Source organism: Zootoca vivipara, chromosome 3 (assembly GCF_963506605.1).
Source record: "Zootoca vivipara chromosome 3, rZooViv1.1, whole genome shotgun sequence".
Classification (NCBI taxonomy): Eukaryota; Metazoa; Chordata; class Lepidosauria; order Squamata; family Lacertidae; genus Zootoca; species Zootoca vivipara.
The window spans coordinates 115,859,330-115,879,146 of record NC_083278.1 but is presented as its reverse complement, the minus strand read 5'-3'; the positions used below and the strand labels follow the sequence as shown (position 1 = coordinate 115,879,146).

At 46.3% G+C, this 19,817-nt stretch overlaps 1 protein-coding gene across 1 annotated transcript; it reads right to left on the bottom strand.

The window, feature by feature from the left end:
- Positions 1-3,981: 3,981 nt before the first annotated feature.
- SOX7 (SRY-box transcription factor 7) lies at positions 3,982-17,886 on the bottom strand. Its single transcript, XM_035110869.2, has 2 exons — positions 17,522-17,886; positions 3,982-10,686 (listed from the first exon to the last, which is right to left on the bottom strand). The coding sequence occupies exons 1-2, from the start codon at positions 17,745-17,747 to the stop codon at positions 9,788-9,790; spliced, it is 1,125 nt and encodes a 374-aa protein (XP_034966760.1). The 5' UTR covers positions 17,748-17,886; the 3' UTR covers positions 3,982-9,787.
- Positions 17,887-19,817: the final 1,931 nt, after the last annotated feature.

The following is a 19,817-nucleotide window of genomic DNA, read 5'->3' as shown; positions in this document are numbered from 1 at the left end:
TGGGTCAGAACCCTTACTTCTCTGGGTCTTCAAGGCCCCCCCCCCAATTCCTATAACATTAGTTTTTAATGTTTCATGTTTTATCATGTTTTTAATATTCATAGAACTCCATAGAATCATAGAGTTGGAAGAGACCACAAGGGCCATCCAGTCCAACCCCCTGCCAAGCAGGAAACACCATCAAAGCATTCTTGACATATGCCTGTCAAGCCTCTGCTTAAAGACCTCCAAAGAAGGAGACTCCACCACACTCCTTGGTAGCAAATTCCACTGCTGAACAGCTCTTACTGTCAGGAAGTTCTTCCTAATGTTTAGGTGGAATCTTCTTTCTTGAAGTTGGAATCCATTGCTCCGTGTCCGCTTCTCTGGAGCAGCAGAAAACAATCTTTCTCCCTCCTCCATATTCTGTTGGGAGCAGCCCAGAGTGGATGGGGAAACCCACCCGGATGGGCGGGGTATAAATAATTTGTTGTTGTTGTTCTTTTGGGGATTTTTTAATTTTTTAAAAAAGAGTAAATAGAATGAACTTTTTCATTCAGCTGTTTTAAGGAAATTCAGCAAAAACACAACACTTCCAATATGGTAAGGCTGTCATACCTCCGGGTTTCCATGGATACTTTTGAGATTTTCTGAAATTTTGCCCAGACACTATCTCCAACAGGTCAATCCCGTATACGTCTGGGAAAACATGGACATATGGCAGTCCTACCAGAAGGACTTCCTTCCTCCATTGCAGGGTCCCTTGCAACTCAGCAATTCTATGACTCTATTATTTGCTGAAGCTAATCGATGCTGGTACTTCCCCCTAGGCTGAGGTGATTCAGTGTTAATGTGACCAGAGAGTGAACATCCCACGAAACACCCTCCCTCTTTCCTAACGTTTTATGAATATAATAATAATAATAATAATAATAATAATAATAATAATAATATTTATTCCCCACCCATCTGGGAAGGTTTAGATGATGCTTCCTAGACTTAAAAAATTGTAGAGTTAAAAGTTACACCAAGGGTCATCTAGTCCAACCCCCTGCAATGCAGGAAACTCAGCTAAAGCATCCGCAACAGATGGCCACCCAACCTCTGCTTAAAAACCTCCAAGGAAGGAGAGTCCACCACCTTTTGTGGGTGTCTGTTCCACTGTCGAACAGCACTCGCTGTCAGAAAGTTCTTCCTGATGTTGGGTCGGAATATCCTTTCTTGTAAATCGAATCCATTGGTTCAGGTCCTACCCTCTTGAGCAGCAGAAAACAAGCTTTTCCCATGTGACAGCCCTTGAGATCCATGAAGATGGCTATCATATCATATCTCAGCCTTATATATAATAATAATAATTTATTTTTTATACCCCACCCATCTGGCTGGGCCTCCCCAGCCACTCTGGGTGGCTTCCAACAAAATATTAAAATACATTGGTCTGTTAAATATTACAAGCTTCCCTAAACAGGGCTGCCTTCAGATGTCTTCTAAAATTCTGGTAATTGTTGTTCTCTTTGACCTCTGGTGGGAGGGCATTCCACAGGGTGGGTGCCACTACCGAGAAGGCCCTCTGCCTGGCTCCCTGTAACTTGGCTTCTCGTAGCGAGGGAACCGCAAGAAGGCCCTCAGTGCTGGACCTCAGTGTCCGGGCAGAACGATGGGGGTGGAGACGCTCCTTCAGGTATACTGGACTGAGGCAGTTTAGGGCTTGAAAGGTCAGCACCAACACTTTGAATTGTGCTCGGAAATGTACTGGAAGCCAATGTAGGTCTTTCAAGACTGGTGTTATGTGTGTGTCATGCACACAGCATACATTTAAAGCACATTTGAAGCGCATGGTTTAATCCAAAGCATGCTACAAAGTGTAGTTTGTAGTTTGTTGCTTGTTGTTTTTTAATAAATTTTTATTAACTTTCTTTTCTGTCATTACAAACATCTCATATCAATAACATACATATTACATCTTCACCCCTTCACTCGGCTTCCATTTCTGGTTTGTTACCCCCTTATTACATACTGCTGTTTCTTACAATCTACTGAATCATTTCTTCATTATTTTAAATGTTCCCTATCAATAAAAATGTGAGTGTTTATTTATTAAACCACTGAGCCTAGGGCTTGCTGATCAGAAGGTCGGCGGTTCGAATCCCTGTGACGGGGTGAGCTCCCGTTGCTTGGTCCCAGCTCCTGCCAACCTAGCAGTTCGAAAGCACGTCAAAATGCAAGTAGATAAATAGGAACCGCTACAGCAGGAAGGTAAACGGCGTTTCCATGTGCTGCTCTGGTTTGCCAGAAGCGGCTTTGTCATGCTGGCCACATGACGTGGAAGCTATACGCCGGCTCCCTCGGCCAATAATGCGAGATGAGCGCGCAACCCCAGAGTCGGTCACGACTGGACCTAATGGTCAGGGGTCCCTTTACCTATGCATCTGAGAAGTGAGAGCTGGACCATAAAGAAGGCTGATCGCCAAAGAATGGATGCTTTTGAATTTTGGTGCTGGAGGAGACTCTTGAGGGTCCCATGGACTGCAAGAAGATCAAACCTATATCCATTCTGAAGGAAATCAGCCCTGAGTTACTCTGCATAGCTGCCAAGTTTTCCCTTTTCTCGCGAGGAAGCCTATTCAGCATAAGGGAAAATCCCTTAAAAAAAGGGATAACTTGGCAGCTATGTTACTCTGGTCCATGGGGTCACGAAGAGTCGGACACGACTAAACGACTAAAGAACAACGAACATAGAACACAACTAAAGACAACAAAAAAGTATTTTGATAACATACTACACTACACTGAAGCACGAGACTCTTAATTCTAGCGTTGTGGGTTTGAGTCCCACGTTGGGCAAAAGATTCCTGCATTTCAGGGGGTTGGACTAGATGACCCTTGTGGTCCCTTCCAACTCTACGATTCTATGTTTAAATGTTTCTTTGATTGCCCTTGAACCTTCAAGTCACACTTGCCATCCTCTCCTGCCACACCCTTTGAGAACCGCTGCTTTGAACAGTCAATTGTGGGAGCTATAGTTTGTGAAAGGTGCTGAGAGTTGCTAGGAAACCCTTGTTCAGCCCCACCCCCTGCCTGAGCTACAGTTCCCTGAGTCGTTTGTCAATCACAATCCTTGTCCTCAGGGAACTCTGGGAGGGGGATCCTGACAATTGTCTTTATCTTTATTACACTACAGCACCCAGAATTATTTGAGGGGCGCCACAACTATTTAAAGTGGCATTACAGTGCTTTAAATGTATTTTCCCCTTCTTTTTAATTTTGTTTTCTATTAGTATTTTTTTAGAAGAATTTCAATAATAATGTTTTAAATGTAGCGTGTGGCCTTTTATCTTTGTGGCAACAGAAAAAAAAGGAACGAGAATCCACCTTCCCCAAACCTTCTGCCCTCCGAAAAGACTGACAATTTTCATATAAAAATGCATTTATTTAACTTAAATACTTTATGCCAACAGAAAATGTCCACACTTAAGATCACAGAGGGAAGCAAAATTAAAAGGAATGTTTTAGCTTAAACATTGGTGTTTAATTCATTTATTTATATATATATTTATTATATATATATAGAAGTATTATTTGTATATTAAATCACATACTTCAGGGACATTATTAGAAAAAACAAAAACAAGAATGATATAAAACCTGCCAACTAATCATTACAATAAGAATAACTCTATTAAATAACTGATTAACAAAGGAGGGAGCAGGAACTAGTCAATTTACATCGATACAAGAACGTCCCAGGAATGCGCTAGACAAGGGGGAGATGCTGTGACACAGATACCGGTATGTACAATGTCATTTCAGGCAGAGATATACTGATGCTGGAAAAGGGGACGGTTAACACATTAAAAGCGGCTTCCTTCAGTGATAGTTTGACAAAAACACCAGAGCGTTGTGAGGTTGTGAAATCCTTTCCAACAAAGCTTTGCAGGGACTTTGTGCCAGTGACGATGAAGACGTTGGGATGTGAAACGCAGAAGATTAATTGTGTGTGTGTGTGTGTGTGTGTGTGTGTGTGTGTGTGTGTGTGCAGAATAGGCTGTTAAATTAATTAATTTCGCACAGTCAGGGGATCTAGTTAAAGCCAAGACTCAGCCCTGGAGCACACGAATGAATCACATCTCTGAGAATATGCTCTCCGATAGCCAGCCTCTGAAATGAATCACAAAACATCTGAAACGTCTGAACTTTTCAACTGGCAGCGTCAGCCTGCATAACTGCCACACTATTTCTGCAAGGCGCCCTGATTTTTAGTCTGCTGGAGCAAGCGGCTCGTGAAACCGCACCCGCGACACACATTTACTTGGGCGGTGAGTTTTAAAGATAGAGCAAACGATTTACGGCCCCATCGTATTCCCACTCACGTCAGTGGGGTTGCAACAGTGTGGGAGCAGTCTCCGGATCGCGGGAAGAAACAAGGGCAAAAACGTCTCGTCTTGCAAAATGGCAAAATCTTTGGAGAGGCTGGATCACAGAGGCTGCCAGCCTATAGCTGCTTACATGGGAGATGTCCTTGTTAGAGACACAGGATGAGAATCTGCCTGCAGTCTCTGCCCAAGGAAACAGAATTCCTGTTTCACGCATTTCCCCCCTTAAGTTCCAATTTAAAAGACACACATTTTCAGTGCGCAACGCACATGTGCACCGCAAAATGAAACGTGCAAGGCAGGCCTGGAGGGATCTTTCCACTTTCTCATTTTTCTATTGGCAGCAATTTGCATCTTTGAAATTATTATTCCCCATGAAATTTCATCCCCACTTCAGTGCCAATTCCTCTGAAGGAACACAATTTTGCATCCAGTTTTTGACCGACGTACACATTTTGGCAAGCTGTTTCCCCTGATAAAATGTGTTTCTGTATGTTGTTGTTGTTTTTTGCTGAGATACGCGTTTTGTGTGCACTTTCTCTAACATATGCAACAGTGCACAGACTGTTTGGTTGAGGGGTGGGCACTGCAAAATTCAAACTCTTGCACATTTCGAAGGACGAACACGGCTCAGTTTACATATTGGTTCAAGAGCAAATGGGGTAGTTTCTCATTAAAATGAAAACAAACTCAAATTTATCCCCCTTTCCTAGAAGCACCGGTTTGTAGCCTTAAGAAAGAGCCCTGCTAGGTTTCCCAAACTTGGGCCTCCTTTTGTTTTTGGACTACAATTCCCATCATCCCTGACCACTGGGTCCTGCTAGCTAGGGATGATGGGAGTTGTAGCCCAACAACAGCTGGAGGCCCAAGTTTGGGAAACCACGGTTTAGATTCAGAGAAGCATGGGGTGGTTCGACTTGCAACACAATGTCTGCTGCAGATGGCCGGGACATGGAAACCTCTCTCGTTTTCTTGCCACACCGAGAGCGCGGCATCTCGGCATGTTGTGCAAAGCAACGTGAAGCTGGAGGAGTGCCTGGAAATGACAAGCCACACCCAGACCTGACCTGCCACGCTGGGCCTACAAAGAGCCGTTTCACCAGGTGTGGAAATGGCCCAGAGTGGCAGATCAGGGAGTGGTTCGCTTGTCACCCTACCATCTAATTTAATGATTGCTGACCAGGACAAAAAAAAAATGATACAGGAGGAGATGAGACAACAGCTCCTCTCCATACTGAAAAAGGATGTTCCAGAGGCACAAAGCACAGGAGCTGTGGTGGGTGGGGGGAAAAGCCCCCCCCCTCAAAGTTACATTTGGAATAAAAGGTTTGGGCAAAAACGTCGCTGCCAAGAGAGTCATTAAGTCAGGCTTCCTCAACCTCGGCCCTCCAGGTGTTTTTGGCCTACAATTCCCATGATCCCTAGCTAGCAGGACCAGTGGCCAGGGATGATGGGAACTGTAGTCTCAAATCATCTGGAGGGCCGAGTTTGAGGAAGCCTGCATTTAGAGTTTGGATTTGATATCCCGCTTTATCACTCCCCGAAGGAGTCTCAAAGCGGCTAACATTCTCCTTTCCCTTCCTCCCCCACAACAAACACTCTGTGAGGTGAGTGAGGCTGAGAGACTTCAGAGAAGTGAGACTAGCCCAAGGTCACCCAGCAGCTGCATGTGGAGGAGTGGAGACGCGAACACAGCTCCCCAGATTACGAGTCTACCGCTCTTAACCACTACACCACACTGGCTCTCAAGTGATGGAATGAGCTGGCTTGGAAGATGGAGCTTCTAGGGAAGGCCAGTTAAGAACATTAGAAGAGCTGGCTGAGTCAGAACAGTGGCCCGTCTACTCCGCAGGGGCCAGTCAGATGCATGTTGGAAACCTGCAAGCAGGACCTGAGCACCAAGAGCCCTTCCTCCTCCTGTAGTTTCCAGCAACTGGGATTCAGAAGCATTGCTGCCTCCAGCTGTGGAAGCAGAGCATAGACATCCTGGCTAGTAGCCATGGCTAGTAGCCCTCTCCTCCTCCATGAATTTGTCTAATCCTCTTCTAAAGCCATCCAAGTTGGTGGCCATGGCTGCCTCTTGTGGCAGGGAGTTCCACAGGTTATCTATGGCATTCCTTGAAGAAATGCTTCCTTTTATCTGGCCTGAACCTTTCCAACATTCAGCTGCATTGGCTGTCCACGAGTTCTGGTGTTACGAGAGAGAGGGTTTTCTCTCTGGGGGTGTCCACTTTCTCTGTTGCCATCGTAGGGCAGCTACCTGTCTTGGGGGGCGGGGGGGGGGGGGGAGAGAGTTGGATGGCCGCCAGGTCACTTCTCTCAGGGCTCTCAGAGAACATCCAAACTTCACCTTGACTAGCAAACAGTCTGCTCTGAAGCACTAGTCCCCCTTGAAAATACCCTAATTCGGTACTTTCTGTATGCATGGCGAGAAGAAATCTGGGGTAGAGGGAGAAATTTGCTTCTTTCCCCTCCTTCTCCCAGATGAGATCTGGGGGTCGCCAAGCAAAATAAAATGCTTCTCTGCACGAGGCACAGAAAACATTGAGCATTCACTGCTTGAGTCGCCACCATTGCCAGTGACTCGAAGAACCTGAGAAGGGGCATAGGGCAGATTCACAGACGTCTCAAAGGCTTGATTATCTAAACAGAACCTCCAGGTTAAGAGGCAGTGTATCCCTGAATGCCTGGCACTGGAGTCAAAGAATAACCACGGCTACTCGGTGAGGAGAGTGGTATTATGCTCAAAATCTGCTTGTAGGTTTCATGTTGTCCACCGTGAGAACAGGAAGCTGGGCTCTCTCCCTCTCTTTGCTTTCTCGTTATGGAGAAGACCTGAGTTGGACCCTTTCGCCAGGGAAGGATCCTGCACGAAGCGTCAGAAGAAAAAGGATCTAGGAGTCTTGGTAGACCACAGACTTGACATGAGTCAGCAGTGTGATGCAGCAGCTAAAAAAGCCAATGCAATTCTGGGCTGCATCAACAGGAGTATAGCATCTAGATCTAGGGAAGTAAAAGTACCACTGTATTCTGCTCTGGTCAGACGTCACCTGGAGAACTGTGTCCAGTTCTGGGCACCACAGTTCAAGAAGGATACTGACAAGCTGGAACGTGTCCAGAAGAGGGCAACCAAAATGGTCAAAGGCCTGGAAACGATGCCTTCTGAGGAACAGCTTAGGGAGCTGGGTATGTTTAGCCTGGAGAAGAGAAGGTTAAGGGGTGATATGATAGCCATGTTCAAATATATGAAAGGATGTCATATGGAGGAGGGAGAAAGGTTGTTTTCTGCTGCTCCAGAGAAGCGGACACGGAGCAATGGATTCAAACTACAAGAATGAAGATTCCACCTAAACATTAGGAAGAACTTCCTGACAGCAAGAGCTGTTCGGCAGTGGAATTTTGCTACCAAGGAGTGTGGTGGAGTCTCCTTCTTTGGAGGTCTTTAAGCAGAGGCTTGACAGGCATCTGTCAAGAATGCTTTGATGGCGTTTCCTGCTTGGCAGGGGGTTGGACTGGATGGCCCTCGTGGTCTCTTCCAACTCTATGATTCTATGATTCTAAGTGAAATTCTCCCTGTGCAGCTTAGTCATTTTGCAGATGTGTGCATAGAAGGCTGACACCCCTGGAAGTCAACCAACTTCACCCTTGCTCTGGAAAAAAAACAACCATGATGCAAAGGTTGCCTTTCACAAGGCACACTTAAGGGATTTCTGTGTTTCCCAAGATGCAGGGCACATGTTGAGACTTGGTGGCAATATTGCATTTTATTTTTTTAAGAAATCATTGAGGTGTCCTCAGGTATCCCTTCTCTTCCTGGTACTGTAAGGCCTCTCTGGGGATCAGCAATCCTTATGACTTATCACTCAAGCATGCACGTTCTCCCAGGGTTTTTCCCACCTAAAACAACAACAACAAAACCCTCACTGCTTTCTACATGAACTATGCTCCCAAGTTTGAAAATATAGGTGCTAAATCAGCCTTTCAAATAAGTCCATTTCTACAAAGGAGTTATTGCAAGACTGATGGTCAGATTTTATGGAGTGGACGAGAGAGGTATCGGTTCCAAAGGGTGAATATTCGTCCTACTAACATCATTTTTAAAAGAAGTTTTGTAGTTGGCGGTAGGTGGGGGGGGGGGAAGGAAATGTCCTGGTGTACCGGGGATGCCCCATCCCTTTCAACCCTTCTGACGGGCTATTTCTGGCTTCAACCTGAGAAACTATCCCACGGCAGCCCCACAAAAAGGAAGGAAAGGACAGAAAGCTGAGCATAGACTCTATGACGAAGACCTGGAGAGGATCTACACCAGGCACCCCCAAACTGCGGCCCTCCAGATGTTTTGGCCTACAACTCCCATGATCCCTAGCTAGCAGGACCAGTGGTCAGGGATGATGGGAATTGTAGTCCAAAACATCTGGAGGGCCGAAGTTTGGGGATGCCTGATCTACACGCATGGTTTTTAATGTCAAGGGATCATCAAGGAATGGTTTTGATGACTCAGAGGGACACCTGACGTTCTATGTTTTACGTTCATAACACATCATTGCCTTGTCTATCTTATCACTTAATTTTTAAATGCTTTCTGCTGCTATATTGGTGAAACACTGCTCATATGTCCCCGTGTAGTGTTTTACCTATATATATTTTTACTGCATTCAAACTCCAACACAGAACACACTCAACCCCCCCCCACCGCCGTTCCAATGGTATTCAAGGGGCGGTGTTCAGTTTCCCCTAAACTGAAGGAGAGAGAGAGGAAGGAAGAATTAAAATGCTACACCGGAGTGGAGGAGCAGAGTAACCAGCAACCAGTTGGGGATTACTTACATTTGACTGGGGGCAAGGTGAAAAACATTTTAATTGACGAGTATTCCCTGTGTCGATTTAGAGCAGGCACACCCAAACTTAGGCCCTCCAGATGTTTTGGACTACAATTCGCATCTTCCCCAACCACTGGTCCTGTAACTTGGGGTCCTGGGAGTTGTAGGCCAAAACATCTGGAGGGCCGCAGTTTGGGGATGCCTGCTTTAGAATGACATATTTAATATCGTCCCAATAGGGGGAAATGCAGACACTTCGATCCAATGAGAGGGACAGGAATGTTTCCAGATTAAGACGCTCGGGCGGTCAATCAAAAGGTTCCCACGACCCTTTGAAGTGGAACCGAAAGGGCCTTTCCAACTGAAACTTTCCAACTTTCAAAAGGCCTTTCTGAAGTTAAGATGCTCATAATATTTAGGTGCACTCGACAGAGTCTTGAAGCCGAGCAGGCAACGTCCAAGGTGATTTCAGATCAGACGGCTGCGGGGAAGGGGGGGGGAGAGAGAAACCCTGAGGAGAAAGGGCAGAGAGAGGCCAAAGGTGACCCACAGGTTTTTATCGTCCGGCAAAGCCTGTCCTCGGTCAGCCTGCGGAGCCAATTTCTCCCCACACGCCTAAGAAACGCTGTAGCTGTTGTAATAAGTGGCTGTGGCATCGGCAAGGACGGAAATGAGGCTGGTCTCGGAGGAATGGGAGCCGCCCGGTGCCTGAGACACCTGGATGTGCCCGTTGACGACCAGCCCACCGGGCTCCGCATGTCCAGGGGCATTCAGGTACTGGTCAAACTCATTGCGGTCCATCTCCTCCAACAGCTCCGCTTGGCTCAGTTGCTCCAGGCTCTCGAAGTTCTGGTGCTCGGGGGGAGGCGACAGCTGGCCCAGGTGGGGGTGGAGGCCGTGGGGCTGCATGGCCGGGTGGAAAGATGGAGGAGGGTAGTAGTTGCACGAGGGGGGAGCCGAGCAAGCGGAAGAAGCGGGGTGGGTGGCTTGAGAGATGGGCATGTGGCCCAGAGGGCGGCCGCACTGCAGGGAGCCGCTGGCGTACTCCAGAGAGTAGGGGGCCCCGGGCAGATTGGAGTGGCAAGGGTCTTCGGAGCAGGGGGAGGAGAAGAAGCTCTGCTCAGGGTCTATCACATCCAAGGGGGACATCTCTGGAGGGGTGGGCAGGCCGTAGGGGTAAGTGTCCATGGGGGTACCAGCGCCGCTGTTCTGAACCTCCCGGTATCTGCCGAGGCTGGGAAACACCGGACCGGGAGAGTAGTCGGCATGCCCGTCTTTTTCTCCAGCCGCCCTGCCACACCTTCGCTTCTCTGGCGCAGCAGAGTCCTGGTCCCTGGAGAGGTGCCCCAGCAGGAAACCCGGATCCACTCGCTTGCAGATCCGCTTGATCTGCTTCTTCCTCCGTGGCCGGTATTTGTAGTTGGGGTAGTCTTGCATGTGCTGCACCCGCAGCCTCTCGGCCTCTTCCACGTACGGCCGCTTCTGGGAGAGGGTTAGAGCCTTCCAGGATTTGCCTGCGAAGAGAGCAAGGAGGAGGGGAAACCCCTTTAAGGCTGGCACAAAGAGAAAATTAAGCAAAGCATGCATTGCAATGAGCTGGACTCGGCCCACCGGCTCACAGTCACCCCCTGTTAACATCAACTCCCTTTCCAGTCCTCTTCTCTATGTGCCTGTTATAGTCAGAATGTTGGCGTTGAGAATGTAGGCTGCTCGGGACAGAGGACTGCGATCATTTTAAAGTTTCGGCTTATGTTACACCACCAACGCTACGCATTTAACATTGTCTGTTCTGCGCAAATTAATTAATAATAATAACGATTCAGCTCGTTTGGTGCAACCTATTCATTTATTTCATACATTTTATACACCGCTCGGTTGTTTAAAAAAAACCTCAAAGCAGTTTATGAAAAGATGAAATAATAAAAGCGAGAAAAATTCACAGCCATACTTTAAAAAACACACAAAAATCAAAACAGCTGGAAATCACCTCAACTTTCTAAGCATCCGGACCGGCTTGTCTAAACAAGAATGGTTTTTAGCAGGTGCCGAAAAGAGAAAAGCAAAGGCACCTGCTTGATCTCAAGTGGCAAGGAGTTCCAAAGTGCCGGTGCTGCCACACTGAACAATCAAGTTCTTACAAATATGGAACGGGTATTGCGTGGCACCTGATCAAAGCCTTTGAGTGCTGCTCATGTGTTGCTGCCCCCCCCCCGGACCTTTCATGGAGAGGGCACACAAAGAAGGCCCTCAGGGAATGATCACAGGGTCTGGGTCAGTTCATATGGGGAGAGGCGATTCTTTGCACACCCCTGGCAAATGCGACTTTGAGGCTTTATAGGGTGATGTCCAGCGCTAGCTGTACTCAGAGTAGACCTATTGAACTCAATGGACTTCACCGAGGGTACTCCACTTCCACTTGCCATGGTTGCCAAGTGTGCCAGCAGCCTCAGAGCAAACCGACAACCCTCTAAAACCCGCTTCACATCTAAATGTTCTTGAGTGAGCACGCTTTTGCCATCGCCCAACATCTCATTCTCGACACCCAAGTATATCCAGAATTTCGGAAGGGGGCAAAGTCGATGAAGGCGGAGAGATAAATCTGAAATAATTCGGCAATAAGAATGCCGGCGTGTTTATAGCCGGATCAGGGCTAATTTAATTAGCGAGTGCAAATGTAATCAACTGGTTTGTGAGTTGAGAGCACTTTTGTTCCTGGAGTTTTGCTGCGTCAAGGAAGGAAAAAGGAAATGTCAAGGGGCGGTATCTCCACCTCGCAAGGAGCAAAAGCTTTTGTTGGTGAACTTACGCACCTTCGGCCACTCTAATCTGCAGCATCTCAGAAAGAGCATAAGGTGAATTTAGATGCAGCTCAGTGGCAGATCCCAGTTCACTCCCCAGTTTGTATGTTCAGGTAAGGCTGGGAGAGACCCTGGAGAGCTGTTGCCAGCCAGTGTCAACAATACTGAGCTAGATGGACCCATTGGCCTGATTCTGCGTAAAGGAGCTGCCTGTGTTCCTACTATGCACATCAACTTGGTTAAGGACAGATAATCAACCCACCGAAACATGCAAAACCAATCCGAATCTGATGTTTTAAATGCCGAGCGATGCTCCCAGGGGCTGGGAGGAGGGAGGAACATCAAATTTTGCTTGGTTTGGTTAGGATCATAGAATTGTAGAGTTGGAAGGGACCCTGAGGATCATCTAGTCTGGCCCCCCTGCAGTGCAGGAATACACAGTTGTCCCATACGGGAATCAAACCTACGACCTTGGCATTATCAGCACCACACTTCGTTTTAAAGCAAGGATGTTTAGCATGAGCTTGGCGAATCTGTTGCATTTCTATCCTGCCTTGACTTCCCCCCAGATCCTTCTTCTCCCCCAGACTGCAGCACCGGATCATAGCAGAGCAAGCTGCCGTCCAATGCAGATCATGGCAACCTCAGCTCCCTTTATTCCAATGGGTCTACTCTGAGCAGGACTAATGGTAGGCACAACCCAGAGTCTGTGAGCAGCTTTAATTGTTTCTTTCCATCCACCTTCCCCACCCTGTGCCACCTCCCCCCGCCCTTTCCTGATTTTAAGGTGCAGATTCACGGGCAGAATGTCAAGAGGTGCAGTTTTATTATTGGTAAAACCACTTAGCACTGTCAAGTGGCTTTAATTTCTTTTCTTTTCCATTAGCGTTGTGTGCCCCTGGTGAGTTTGTTGTGTGAAGGGATCAATAAATAGTTATATTAATGATAAACATGCTAAGAATTTGCTGGGCTTGGGGAAGCAGGAAGAGAGGTGCACCTGTTGAACTTCTGCCTGCTCTGCATCAAGTTACAGGGGAGAGGAAAAAAACAAAGCGTGGGAGTCCTATTCCTCACACCCCACACCAGTTTCTGCCATTCTGTCGCCCTCCACAGATCCCCCACCAGCTCAAGAAATGTGTTCCAAAAGTCCCAACCCTCCACACTCGCCTTTGAAGACAACCTTACTCGGCTACGAGTGATCGCCAAAGAAGAAGAAGAAGAAGAAGAGTGAGCGAGGTTGAGAGGTTGTGTGAATATTGCTTGTTACGTTGTTTGAAATTTTGCATTACACTGCCTTGTAAGGCCCTCTGATTTTTGTATTGATTTTGTGTTTGTATTAATTCCGTCTTTCTGCGCAAGGGCATTGTTTATATATTTTGTTTGGTAGATCCTGTATACCTGAAGGAGCGTCTCCACCCCCACCATACAGCCCGGACACTGAGATCCAGCACCGAGGGCCTTCTGGCAGTTCCCTCATTGCGAGAAGTGAGGTTACAGGGAACCAGGCAGAGGGCCTTCTCGGTAGTGGCACCCGCCCTGTGGAACGCCCTCCCAGCAGATGTCAGGGCAAGAAGCAACTATTTTACTTTTAGAAGACAACTGAAGGCGCCCCTGTTTAGGGAAGTTTTTAATGTTTGATGCTGTACTGTTTTTAATATTTGGTTGGAAGCCGTCGAGAGTGGTTGGAGAAACCCAGCCAGATGGGCAAGGTATAAATAAATTTATTATTATTATTATTATTATTATTATTATTATTATTATTATTATTATTTACACTTAATAAATAATAATAATATGGATTTCATGGCGCTTACTGTGTTTGTACTTATTTATCTATGAAAATTTATCTATTTATTTATTTATGAAAATGGTCAAAGGCCTGGATACGATGCCTTATGAGGAACGGCTTAGGGAGCTGGGTAGGTTTAGCCTGGAGAAGAGAAGGTTAAGGGGTGATATGATAGCCATGTTCAAATATATAAAAGGATGTCATATAGAGGATGGAGAAAGGTTGTTTTCTGCTGCTCCAGAGAAGCGGACATGGAGCAATGGATTCAAACTACCGGTACAAGAAAGAAGATTCCACCTAAACATTAGGAAGAACTTCCTGACATTAAGAGCTGTTCGGCAGTGGAATTTGCTACCAAGGAGTGTGGTGGAGTCTCCTTCTTTGGAGGTCTTTAAGCAGAGGCTTGACAGCCATATGTCAATGCTTTGATGGTGTTTCCTGCTTGGCAGGGGGTTGGACTGGATGGCCCTTGTGGTCTCTTCCAACTCTATGATTCTATGATTTTATCTATTGCAAACCACTCAGAGATCTCAGATAGCAAGCGGTCTACCAATGGAAATGATAAGTGATAGAGAAATGAAAGCCTTGTTAACTGTTGAGCACTTTTGCTCTTTTTTGCTCCCGCACAGCTAGTCTTCTCTAGAACCTGCAAATTAAGTAATGTATAATGTAGATGATATCCAGCTTGCATCATTTATCACCAGCATAAGAGTGCCTGGCATAGACTGGGGGGGTGGATCTTGTTAAAAAAGCAACTATAGAATTCCCAGTGTTCCAAGGTATTCCTATTGGTGGAAATTTCCTTTGGATGCAGAAATTGTTACTGGGGCTTGATCCTTCGTAACACAGTGTGAGGGAGTGCTGAATGAGGAGTCGAACGGCGAGGGAATCAGGTCTGCAGACAACATCAAGTGACTCACGAGTGCGAAACCTCAAACAGACCGCAAAGAGCCCCCCAAAGATCTCTCCAAACTGGGGGAACAGGCAGCAAAATGGGAGTTTCAGGAGATTCAGCACCCTGAGCTGGAAAGTGGTCCACAGTGGACGAAAATAAAACCAAACCCTAAATGAAAACATGACACTGAACTGGCAGCGATTAAGCAGGAAAGAGATCTTGGGGTCATGACGCCCAAGCTTGAGGGAAATGTCAAGGCAGTGCGTAGCAGCTGTGATAAAGGAAAACCCATGGCAGGAATTATTAGGAAAGGGGTTCCAAGTGGAACCTCTAATATGGCAGAACCTTATATAAATCTCATCTGTAATCATGCTTGGGAAAGTGGGTTGCATTGAAGTAAGTTTTAGTCGAAGAAGACCCACTTAAATTCATGGACCTTTAAGTAAGCCGCATCTTGCTAATTTCGATGCATCGCCTTTTAAACTAACACTGCAGCTTTTGAGAAATCAAATGGAAAGCATCACCGGCAGAAAAAGTTTTCAAGGACAGATATTCCTGCAGATTCCCCCTGCACAACCTTGGAGCAAGTCGTGGCTGTAACCTTACATATGCTTACTTGGAAAAGTAAATGCAATTGAAAGCAGAGGCATTTATTTCTAAGTCAGCCTGGTTAGGGTGAGGCAGTGCAAACCTGAAACACTGATGCGAATATTTAAAAGTTCCTTGTGCCCTATTTAAAACTGGTCCTGACTGAATGCTTAATGCACCTTTCAGTGGAATTTGCTTCTAACGGACACATAAACTTAGGATAACTGGCTTAAATGGTTACTTCTAGAGGTGCAGAAACATTAAAAAGTATTCAGCGATGGAAACTGTGAGCTGGCTATTCATTACCACTTTCCCACATCGGATTTTAAATTAATCCCAATTTTTATTGTAAATAAAATTATTGTTTTGAAAGGGAAAGTGTCTCTCTGCGTCTCCCCAGAAAGAGAATGAATTCAGATCAAGGAGTTGCGGGTGTAACAAACCTTTGGTATTTGTGCTTGATACGGGATGTGCTGATTTGCTTTGATTTAAGTGTTCAATATGTTCGTGCTATCTTGATTTTATAAGTGGTTTTTTCCCCCTTGTTGCTGTTGAACTTTAATTTTTTTAAAAAATGTTTTAGCAAAATGTATTGCTTTAGGCACTTTTTATGTAGAACATGGCTAGGAAGATGATAAATAAATATTTATTAACATGTAGTGCTCACCCCCTTGGCAAAACAAAAACCAAAAACCAAAACCAAAACCTGGAGATAATACCTTTTCTCCTTAAACTTTTGATTGACTGTTTGCTGATCCTTGTTCTTAATGTGTTTTGTTTTTTTGTTATTGTTGCTTTGTGTATTTTTTTTAAAAAATATCATTGCATCTGTTTCTGTGTAAATGCGTCTATAGTATAATATTTACTCTTTCTTTATGTTTTTAAATATGTTGCCAGTGGCTTGGAGACCTTTCTGCTTAACTGAGGGACTCGTGAGTTTAATAGACAATGACTATACAGATATGAATAAGTACATCACAGCTGTTGTGTTGTTTTTGATTTAATTATACGTGATTTAAATATTCTTCATTCCTTTTGAAAAAAATATCCAGCAGTATTCTTCTTGGTGTGCTGTATCCAACATTAAAACCAAATTTACATGCCCTATTTATTGATTTAAAAATAAATAAAGCTGCAATTTAATTTCCTAGATAAAAGTATACAGTATGTCTATTCTTCCCTCCTGCCCTTTAATAACTACTTCGGGAAGAAAACAGAAAGACGCCTATCAGAGAGCTTTCAAAGTTTTCCAAGCACCTCCCCTAAAATATGTACCATGTTGTTTATATTAGGTCGCTGACACTTTTCAGAACAATACAGAACATAGCTAAGAAACATTCCCCCCCCCCGGATTTATTGTGTGCATTTGCGACACGTCAAGTTAGCAGTAGCCTAAACTTTAGGACATTCCCCCCAGCTTTATTCCGGGAAAACTGATCTCATTATGCCCAACGGGTTATTTGCAAAGGTGAGCTTTTAATCATAAAAAGGCACGGTCATTTATTTATTTAGCTTTAATTTTATTTTGGCGGGGGTAGGGGGATTAGGGAGGCATCTTTTAAACTTTCGCACGGTTTTAAAGCAGTTTTAAGCAATAAAATAAAATAAAATAGGGCGACGCGTGCAAAAAAAAACAACAACCCACCATCCTCGCGCTCTCAGAAACCTTTCCCCTCACTTTTTTTTTTAAAAAAGATGTCGAAATCTGATAACTTTGTGAAAAAGAAAGCGACTCGACTCCTTTTCACCGGCTTTTCCCGATTCCGATATACTAAGGCCCCGATCCGATAGGTTGAGCAAACCGCAGCAGACGGGAAATCCGGATGGATTTTTCCCACCTAAGAACTTCTACTGTAAAGGGACCCGCTTCGGAGCGACTCCTGAGCGCGCCGACCAAACCCCATCACTTCAAAGTCCCCATCGACTCCAAAGCGACAGCTAAACCCGGGGTTCTTTTATCGATGTTTTTGATGGGAACTGCTGAACTGCAGCCGGATCAGGCCTTTCCTCCTTGTTAAAGGCCGCGATCTCAGCGCCTTTGGGCAGTCACCCCGCACCCTGAACCGATTTTTACGCGCAGAAAGGCTTTTTACGCACAGAGCGCCGGCTAAATCAGACGGTCTGCAAAGCAAACTGTGAGATAATAAAAACATAGAACCGACTGTTAAAACTTTAAAAAAGTAATCAAACCTAAAAAAAACTTTCAAAAAACAAAACGCGAATAGCGAGATGCGCTCTTTCCCGCACTCCTTGCGCGCTCATTCCCGCGTCCGCCTTACCCAACATCTTGCTCAGCTCGGCGTTGTGCAGATCCGGGTTCTGGACAGCCAAGCGCTTCCTCTCGTCTTTGGCCCACACCATGAAGGCGTTCATGGGGCGTCGGATGCGGCTTTCGGGGGGGCCCTTCTCGGGCCGGCTCCCTCCGACGGCGCCGGCGGATACTGCGCCCCCGTCGGGCAGCTCCAGCGTCTCGGACCAGGCGTATGAACCCAGCAGCGAAGCCATGCCAGGAGGGCGGCTGGCGGGTCTCGAACCGGCGAGTCCCGGGCAGGCGGGCGCGCAAGCGGGCGACGTCCCCCTCTATCTACTGCACTACGCTCCGGCAGGCGCCCTCCTCCGCCCGGCCGCGCTCTATTTATGAGCTTCCTCCCGGGCCGCTTGGGGAGGGACCGGCTCCGCCTCGGGCGCGCCCTGCCTGCCTCGCTGGAGGAAGAGAACGCGGGGAGGGGTAGGAGGGCCTGGCGCCGTCGGGAGGGAGGCGTGGGGAAGGGACGCGGGGGTCCTCCAGGGCTCGCGCAGCTTCTTTTCCAATCATTAAGTGGGTGGGGGGACGCATGGGGGACAGTGTCCCTGAGCACGTGCAGAACGCCCCTCTTTTCACAGCCGGACTGGACTTTATTAGGGTATATGTGGAGCCAGGAGGACAGTACCCCAGAGCAAGTGCAGAGCGCCCCTCTTTTCACAGCTGGGCTGGATTTTATTAGGGCATATGTGAAGCCAGGAGGACAGTAGCCATGAGCAAGTGCAGAGTGCCATTGAGTAGGTGCAGTGTTTTCACTGACTGGGTTCAACTCTGGAACACATCCAGTTGCATGGACAGGAGAACAGTGCCCCTGAGCATATGCAGAGTCCCTTTCAACCACCTCTGAGCAGCCCCGGAGAATCCTCACACCTGTTGGTCTGGTGTAGATTCAGAACATGAAAGAAGGGTCTCCACCACCCCGTGGAGCAAAATGGGATAGTTAGGGCTGGAAACATTTTCAAACCATTTTGACACTCTTCTTACAACATGCATAGAATCATAGAATTACAGAGTTGGCCAAGGGGCATCTAGTCTAAATCCGTTCAACGCAGGAATCCCAAGACAGAGACAGACCAATCTCTAGGTGCTTGGCCTTCACTTTGGGACATGGTCTTTAATTGGAAACTGGTCTAAGGTTCAGTCTCCCTCACCTCCAGGAAGGGCCGGGTGAGAAATCTCGCCTGAAATCCTGGAAAACATTTTCGAGCACCCCTGCCCACACACCAGGTAAGGAACAGAGAAAACTTTAAAAAACGTTGACGTTATTGCAGAATAAACTAAAACAGCAAGCGGTTACAGTATATGAAATAACAAAATCACAAGCACACTCCGCCAAATATCAAATGGAATTTAAAAGGCGAAAGGTTTATATGATCTGAGAAGAAGCCAGAATATTATCAAATGGAATTTAAATACACCACCACCCACAATGAAGAACGAGAACTTTCTGACAGCAGGAACTGTTTGACAGTAGAACGGTCTCCCACAAGAGGTGGTGGAGTCTCCTTCCTTGGCGGTTTTTAAGCAGAGGTTGGATGGCCATCTGTCATGGATGCTTTAGCTGAGATTCCTGTAATGCGGGGAGTTGGTCTAGATGACCCTTGGGATCCCTTCCAACTCTAAGATTCTATGATTCTATAGGCTCAATGTTGTTGGATTCACCCCCCCCCCGAGCTATCATCAGCCACAACCGCTAGTCTGCATCAGTTGCTAAAACATGGGCAAGATTTTCTGCTGATGAAACACTCTTCTCAGGAGGCAGGCTGGTGCTGATGGGAATTTTAGTCCAAATCAACTGGATGGTTCCATTTTAGCAAAGGTTATGTATATATGTGTGTGTGTGAGAGAGTATGGGTTTTCTGAAAGCAGGAAATGAAAAGGAAGTAAGGGTGCAAAAGTCCTGATGCCAAGGGCCGTGGAGAGATTAGCAGTACCGTATCTGAAAGACTCCAGCTGCGATCTGCCCTGAATCCAAGCTAATTTACCTAAATACTCAGTTCAGTGAGTCCATAGCTGCCAAGTTATCCCTTATTTTAAGGGATTTTCCCTTATGCTGAATAGGCTTCCTCGCGAGAAAAGGGAAAACTTGGCAGCTATGGGTGAGTCTGTGTCTTGCTTGTGGGCTTCCTAAATAAAAGGTGGCAGTTGGGATTCAGGATGTTGTACTACTAGACAGATCTTTGAGCATCAGCCTGATGCTTTTAAGTAGATAGAACTTTGCAGAGAAACCGTAGGAAAAGAGATCTCTGCCCCATAGAGCTTACATATTTTGA

What these genes read in the sequence shown, in the direction of transcription:
- SOX7 (XM_035110869.2), bottom strand. Translation starts at nt 17,747, where the DNA reads ATGGCTTCGCTGCTGGGTTCATACGCCTGGTCCGAGACGCTGGAGCTG. An exon ending in CGAGCTGAGCAAGATGTTGG is followed by an intron (nt 10,687 to 17,521) that starts GTAAGGCGGACG and finishes CTCTCTTCGCAG; the next exon opens with GCAAATCCTGGAAGGCTCTA.